The sequence below is a fragment of the Pempheris klunzingeri genome, chromosome 2, assembly GCF_042242105.1.
Source record: "Pempheris klunzingeri isolate RE-2024b chromosome 2, fPemKlu1.hap1, whole genome shotgun sequence".
Lineage (NCBI taxonomy): Eukaryota > Metazoa > Chordata > Actinopteri > Acropomatiformes > Pempheridae > Pempheris > Pempheris klunzingeri.
Genome location: NC_092013.1, coordinates 9,241,244 through 9,248,869, shown reverse-complemented (window position 1 = coordinate 9,248,869; position 7,626 = coordinate 9,241,244). Strand labels below are relative to the sequence as shown.

The 7,626-nt window shown below is 37.9% G+C and overlaps 1 protein-coding gene across 1 annotated transcript; it reads left to right on the top strand.

Annotated features, from left to right (window-relative positions):
• Positions 1-1,794: 1,794 nt before the first annotated feature.
• gpr25 (G protein-coupled receptor 25) lies at positions 1,795-2,968 on the top strand. The gene has a single exon (XM_070851788.1). It carries the CDS (start codon positions 1,795-1,797, stop codon positions 2,920-2,922), a length of 1,128 nt encoding a protein of 375 aa, XP_070707889.1. The 3' UTR covers positions 2,923-2,968.
• The last annotated feature ends 4,658 nt before the right edge of the window (positions 2,969-7,626 follow it).

Below are 7,626 nucleotides of genomic sequence, written 5' to 3'. Positions count from 1 at the left end.
CCAAAGGGAAGGAGACGGTTGCTGTTTGTGACACGATCAGCTCTCATCAATGGCAAGAGAAACTTTCTGAAAAAGATGCTCATATTTGCATATTTTAAATCTTAAATGAACGTGTAATGTGTGTAATTTAGGATTAAGTGTCCTGTCCTGTTTGTATGCTTTAAATGTGACTAACTCTGGTACAATACATCAGATTATAACCTGTGTGCTTTAATATTGTGCATGATCCCTTACACATGAAATGCATAAATAAACACTCTCACTTAGGGAATTTTCTACTTTGATCAGTACAACCTTGTCAGGGTGAATGTAACTTGTATCGAAGTGACCACATTAACACAAATGAATGACTCTCTTTCTAAAGTAAAACAGACACGACTGCGTGTGATACAGCAGGAGGGTGATATAAGAACTGTTAGTGAACAGAAACTGCACATTACAGGATAAGAAGTATGAAGTGCAAAGCTATTCAAAGGCTGTTTAAACTGATTTGAATAGAGAATGGATGGATGGGTAGAAATATTAATGAATTAATAGTTTGTAAATTGAGTCTGATTGCATAAAGTCTGTCTGCTCTTTCCAGATTCGTGCTTTCACTAATGAGACGGAAATTTGCTTTTGCAGAAGATCAGTGATGTTAGAACCACAGTCAGTCTGAATTCAGGCAGGAGGTCAAAAACACAAGTAAATCTTACCTGCCCTCTACTGGTCAGACACATCTAACACACCACGATACAAGCAAAGGGAGGATTATTCACACCAGTGTCAAGTAGGAATCAATCTTCTTCTATTCTAGTCCTCTGTTCAATTAATGTGAGCAGATATCTGTGGAGTAGCCACACTCTCACACACACACACACATATATACTTTTATATTATATATATAAAATATTTTAGAATTTAAAGTGTCTTTCAACAGAGAATTTATGAACAGCTGTGGAGGAAACTAACTGAGTACAGTTACTGTAGTATTTCCATTATCTTTAATCTCAGTTTATCCTTCACTGCGATTCAAAGGCAAAGTATACTAGTACAAAGAAATTAATTACTCTGCAACATTTATTTGATACATTTAGTTACTTTGTAGGTTCAGATTAATAATACAAAATATCAGAATCAGAATCAGAACTCCTTTAATAATCCCCAGGGAGAAATTGCTTAAATAATCAATATATAATATAATATAATCAACAAATAAATTATGTATTATCACAGGTTAAGATACGACTTTGTTGGCAATGGCACCATTAAAGTGATTACCACTTTCATGCATCATAATAAATATAATTCAATAACATAATAACTATTACCCTTAAATGGGCCATTCTGTACAATGAGTAGTTTTACTTTTCGTGCTTTTAATATTTTGTATTTTTCTGGATTTATCCTACATTTTGGTATTATTACTTTTACTTGCGTAAAAGATCTGAGCTCTTCCTCCACCACTGCTCATATTCTGAAGTACTTGAAAAGATGGTATTGGGTCCCTTTTATAGGGCTATAAAACCATTCCATGGTTTACAGTAATACCAGAGCTCTGCTGTTCTTCAAGCCTCAAACTGTGATATTATTTCAGGCCAATAAAGAAATATTGAGTCTTTCTGACTTGAATTAGTCGCGAAAGGACTTTCAGAGGAAGTTATCTCAGACTGTCTGAGGACGAGAGCCGAGATGGGATCTCTATTTTTCTCTGTGGTTTTCACAGGTTATATGAGGCAGCAGAGAGCAGACACAGTTAGAGTACCACACTGACTAAGCAACGGCTGCACTGCAGAGCCTCTGCGATCTCTCACAATGGACGCCTACACTGACTACCCTCTTTATGAGTACTACCACGACGTTGAGAACTTTACAGACACTGGATTATTCAACTTCACTGTCACTGTGGACTGTCCTATCTCACGCCTTCATGGTTCCCACATCTTCCTGCCTTTACTATACTATCTCATATTCTTCACGGGCTTTCTGGGAAACCTCTTTGTGATATCAGTCGTGGGCAGCAGAGGCAGGAGAGGTGGGCGTCTGGTGGACACCTTTGTGGTCAACCTGGCCCTGGCCGACCTGGTCTTTGTCCTCACGCTGCCCCTGTGGGCCATCTCTGCCAGCCAGGACGGCCACTGGCACTTCGGGCCAGGCGGGAACCTGCTGTGCAAGCTGAGCAGCTTCATCATTGCCGTGAACCGCTTCTCCAACATCTTCTTTCTCACCTGCATGAGCGTCGATCGCTACCTGGCTGTGGTGAAGCTGATGGACTCCAGGTACCTCAGGAGCAGCCACTGCATCCATGCCACCTGTGCAGGAGTGTGGCTGAGCTCCCTGGTGCTTGGCATCCCGTCGCTGGTGTACAGAAGAGTGGAGCAGGCCGGTGATGGGCTGGCCTGCGTGGAGGATAACAGCTCATCTTTCTTTCTCAGCCTGAGCCTGATCATGGCATTGTTCACCTTCGTCCTCCCAGTGTTGATCATCGTGATCTGCTATGGCACCATCGTCAAGCATCTCAACGAGCACTGCATCTCTGCTGCAAATCCTCGAGCCAAGGCCCGCCGCAGACACTCCCTCAAGATGGTCCTCTCCATCATAGTGGCCTTTGTGGTGTCCTGGCTCCCTTTCAATGTCTTCAAAGTCATCATCATCAGCTCGCAGCTCTCCAACGCTGATCTGAGCTGTGAGACTCAGTCGTGGCAAAGAAACGGGCTCCTCCTCTCATGCTTCCTGGCCTTCCTCAACAGCTGTGTGAATCCGGCCATTTACTTTTTCCTGGACCATCACTTCAGACGCAGGGCTGAGATCCTGTTCATGACCTGCAGTAGGAGGCCAAAGTTACTACAGAGCCACAACTCTTCAGCATCCTTCACCAACGCTGGCACCTCAGAGAGCTTCAGGACCACGAGTGGGAGAACTCAGCTTCAGGTGTTTGAGTAAGAGGTGACACAAGTCTTAACTTTTAACAGTGATAAAACAAGTGATAAACAAGTGGTAAAAAGTTGATCTGTGACACAAGACTGTGCATATTTCTCTCAAATTATGTTTAAATATCAAGTAAAACCAGATACATGAGAATAGCAGATTTCACAATTCAGTGCTGTACAGTTTTGTTTTGCTCCAGTATAATAATGTGATCATACATTTCCTTTATTCTAATTTTCTACATGCTGTTTATACTGCTTCTAGTATTCCGTATAGTACAGTAGTGTTGATGTATAGTTGATGTATATAGTGTTTTTTGCATGGAAATATTTTCACATTTTTGCAGCATTAGTTGAGTACAAATGTATTAATTTACAGGCGTAAATACAATTTAAAATAGTATCTGACACTTACATCTTTGTAAAAAAAAAAAAAAAAGAACCACATTTTCAAGGCAAAAATTTAATTACTGTTGTTGTAAAACATTTGGTGTAAGAATAAGTTTTTATGAAATGTACATTTTGTTGTGGTTAAATTGTGTTTTCAAAATGAAAGCTGAAAAAAATCTTTTTTATGTGTGTCTTTCTTTCTAATTTATTAGTGATTCCACTAAAATAAAACTGCCTTTATTTGATGAGATATTATCTTAGGTTTAATTAACAATGACAGAATTTAAGACCATCATTGTGTTCAAATATAATAATATACTTTCACCATGTGTGTTGATATCAGATATAAAGATTTATAATTCTAACAAGCTTGCCCATAATATGAATCCAGAAACAAAGACTTACAAAGGTAAATTACTTATGAGCTTTTGTACACACACATTGAGGGAGAGATGAGATTCAAGTGAGCTTTTGGAACAAAAAGAGAATTCACTTAGCTGTCTGAGAAAAATGAATTTATTCATAGCATAACAAATCCTGGTACAGTGCTTCAGTTAGTCTCCCATCCCTGATCCCTGTGCAGCCTGGACAATCATATTTTAGCTAAAATATACAACTATATTTAAATCTTGAAATAATATTGCAAAAAATATCAGGTGATGTTCTGAGGGAAGTTTAGAGAAATAATAACCTTTTATCATAAAAATGGCAGCATTATTAAACTGTGTTTTTTCATGGAGTCTCAGTTTAAATTGCTTGTTGCTGAAAATCAAAGCAAGGAAATCATTTTCTATGTTGTTTGTGTATTTGCATTTGTGCAGTTTCAAACAGTTTATGCAGTACCCTGATGCAGTACTGTAGTGTACTGCAGCCCATTAATTATGTATTATACCGTAAAGAGTTTTTGAAACTTCTCAGTATTGATTCATCGATGCACCAAAGTAATATCAACATTGGCAGTTCAAAGGCTACCTTATCTTATGGCTATTTGTGTGCTGTGATGTCTGGATATGTTGGTTCTTTGGATGGCGACTCTGGGGATGGGATGAAGTGCTGCAGTGCACAAAAAAAAAATCTGCAATGAACCCGTTCTGCTCACTGATGTGTTCAATCAAACTGCTTTGCAAAACTAAAATGAGTGGAAGTCAAAGGTTTTTTGAAAATGCAGAGTGTTGAGTAACTTTAACAAAACATTTTGCAAGTGTGTGGTGTTTGCAAACCCAAATTTTCTTCATGGAGGCATTGTTGCTTATTTCTTTTATCATATAAAAAACCGGATTGGCCGCCTCGGCTTACTCTAACTCTGATTGGGAAAAAGATCTGAGAGAAAAACTTCAAAGATCTCATACATGAACTCCTTCTCCTGTTTCGTCTTTTAGTAACTCTTCCTCTTTGTGAGTGTGGTTTGACACTCATCATCTCCTTGGCTTCACAGAGATGAGCTCACACAGAAGACAATAAATAGAGATGCACATAATGCAGACTCTTCATTAAAAGAAAACTGCAATGCAGGTGTGAAATTCAAATTTCCAACTTTCACACGTGCAGAAAGCACAAAAAGGAACCTGACAACAAAACACAAATCACACTTATTCATACAAGGAGGCACTAAAGTGGTAACCTATGATCACCCTTCTGACTACAACAGGAAACAACCAGAAAGTGCGTGGCAGAGAGTAGAAATTCTCACACATAACCAGGATTTAAAACATGTTAAGGGCAGAACAAAACAAAACTAAAATAAAAACTCCCAGATCTCAGTTTACACCAAGACAAACACAAAAACTTCCTCTCAGATTTTTCCTCAGAAGAAGACTACGTGCAAAACATTCATACAGACACAATTTTTTTTGCCCCTTTACAAGAACTGACCTAGTATCTGATAAAGTTTAGTTACTCACCCATTGCTGCTAAATGTAACTTCTGAGAAATCAGAATCCACATGTGCGTTACAGGGAAGTCAGCTACCTGAAAGTTCAAATGTTCATGTGTGCCCACGTGTTTTTCAGTCCCGTATGTGACATGAATCGGATGGTTTCAAAGAAAACCAGGTTAGATGCCAATCGGCTGTCTTGAAAAACTCGTTTCAGAGACACTCTGGGTGGCTTTTCTTGTAACACTGTTTTGAAAACTTGACAAATAAACCTCTCGTGTCTGGTATCAAGTGAACTCAAATTCTATTGTTTATTGTTACATTGACTTATAGTATCTTATTTTCTTTAAGGAATGCATTCATGCATGAACAGCGTCTTTGTAGCGTAGCAGACAAATGAGGGCTAATTTAAGTTGATCTCTGTTTTTCAGTGCTTTGCATTTTGGTGTTCATTTTTTAGTTTTGAGGGACACCACACACAGGTGTTGGCCTCGCAGGCAGGCATGAAAGGCAAGAGAACGGAAAGCTGCACTCTTATAACTCTTATAACTTTGGATTGGCTTTCAATTCCCTGTTTTTAAATCTGACAAATTAGATTTTAAGTTTAAAATTTAAAGGAATCGGTTTCCATCATTGTTTTAGAACACTGTTTGGGGGTGGGGGTATTGTACAGATTAGATTAGATGGACTTTATTGATGTAGTGTGATGAATACAGGTGAACATGTCAGTTGCTGCACTTTTAACCTGAGAACAAAGCAGTTTACAAGCTTCAAACACACACAAACACACACACACACACACACACACACAGTTTGCAGGGGAAGTGCAATGCCAGGCGCCCGGTGGCTCTGAGGTTACATGAATTGCTCAAGGACTCAAACTCACAATGAGTCAAGCAGACATGAGGCACATACCACCAACTCTGCAACAACAGTAATGGACAGTAAATTTTCGCGGCTGCGCTAAGTCCTGTTAACTGAATAGGTGGAAAATGTTTCATAGAGATAAGATACAGCAACGTTAATGTTCACAGATTCCTTTTTTCTTATTTGTATATGCAGCACTGCCAGTTTTTGATCTTTGAAGTTCACTATTGTGGCAAGTATTCTGTATGTTTGCAAATGTGTAAATTGCATGTTGTTTATGGAGCCAATTTAACACAAACAGACTTTATGTTGGGTCAACTTTGCCAGTCCCTGTACAGTATTTTATCTAAACCAACTAGGTGAATAATTAAAAAAAAATATATATATTTTATATCACAGTTACTCTGCCCGGCTGGTACACTCATAATGAAAGGTGAGGCCTTGGCATTCAGACTCAATCAGACTTTTCCAGTGGGCGAGCTCTCAGTCAGTTTCTGTTACTGTTAATAATAAGACTAAAGGCTTATAATGTTCTCACGGCGCTTGTTGATGCATGAACTCAACCTCGCTGTGTAAAATGAGTCTTCTGACTATTCACAATGATAAATGTTCTAATGGCACTGAAATAACAATAAAAGTATATATAAATCTACAGGTTTAGCAGGAGCTGGGGGATTTATGGGCTAGGATTTTAACCTTGATAATATTTTATGGTAAAAAATATATATATAATAAAACAGAACTTAACTTTTGTAAGAAGACAAAGAAGCACATTCTTCCTCTTTTGAATAAAAAAAGCTTCATTTTAACATACTGAGGTTTTTTGATGTTGCAAGTGTAGCACATGGCAAATGTTAGCCAACATTAGCAAACAAATATTGTTGTGTGAAAAACGTTATTCACCCAGTTTTCTGTCTTTCCTGTTACATTATGTTTTAGCATTTATTACTATGTAAGTAAAAGAGTATGTTTATTGATTTCAAAGGGGCCAAACAATGAAGGCTGAGAGCACATGACAGAAATATGTCCCCTCTTTTCCAACTTACCCTCAATAAAAAGAAAACACATTTTCCAAATGGACAGATGAAAAAAAAATTTTTTAAATAGAAATAAATTACAAAAGAGAAAAAAGAGCCACTAGGAGAGAGGACACAATGCTTCTACAGATAGGTGAAGCAGATTAGTGGAAATAAAGGGATATTAAACATTAAGACCTAGACAGCAATGTTCTTATAAATTTCAGGCCCTGCTATTCTGTACAGACTATGTATATTAAAGGGGGATTACAGCTAAATGTTAAAAGTTTTAAACCTTATGGACTGTTTTAGCTGAGTAAACATAAAAATTCTGCAGGTAAAAGCTTATTTTACCTGCAGAATTAACCATATATAGATTTTTTTCTCAATGCAAAATATTATTTTAATGTGGCTTTAAAGTGGCTTAATGGCAAAGACTGTGAAAAAACATAATACTGTCACATCAGTGATAAGTCAGCTTTGCATAGCCTAATGTAAATTCAGAGATAAAGTGTCAGAATGTGGTGCATGCTAACATTTCGCTGTCTAACCATCAACATGCAGAGCGTTCACA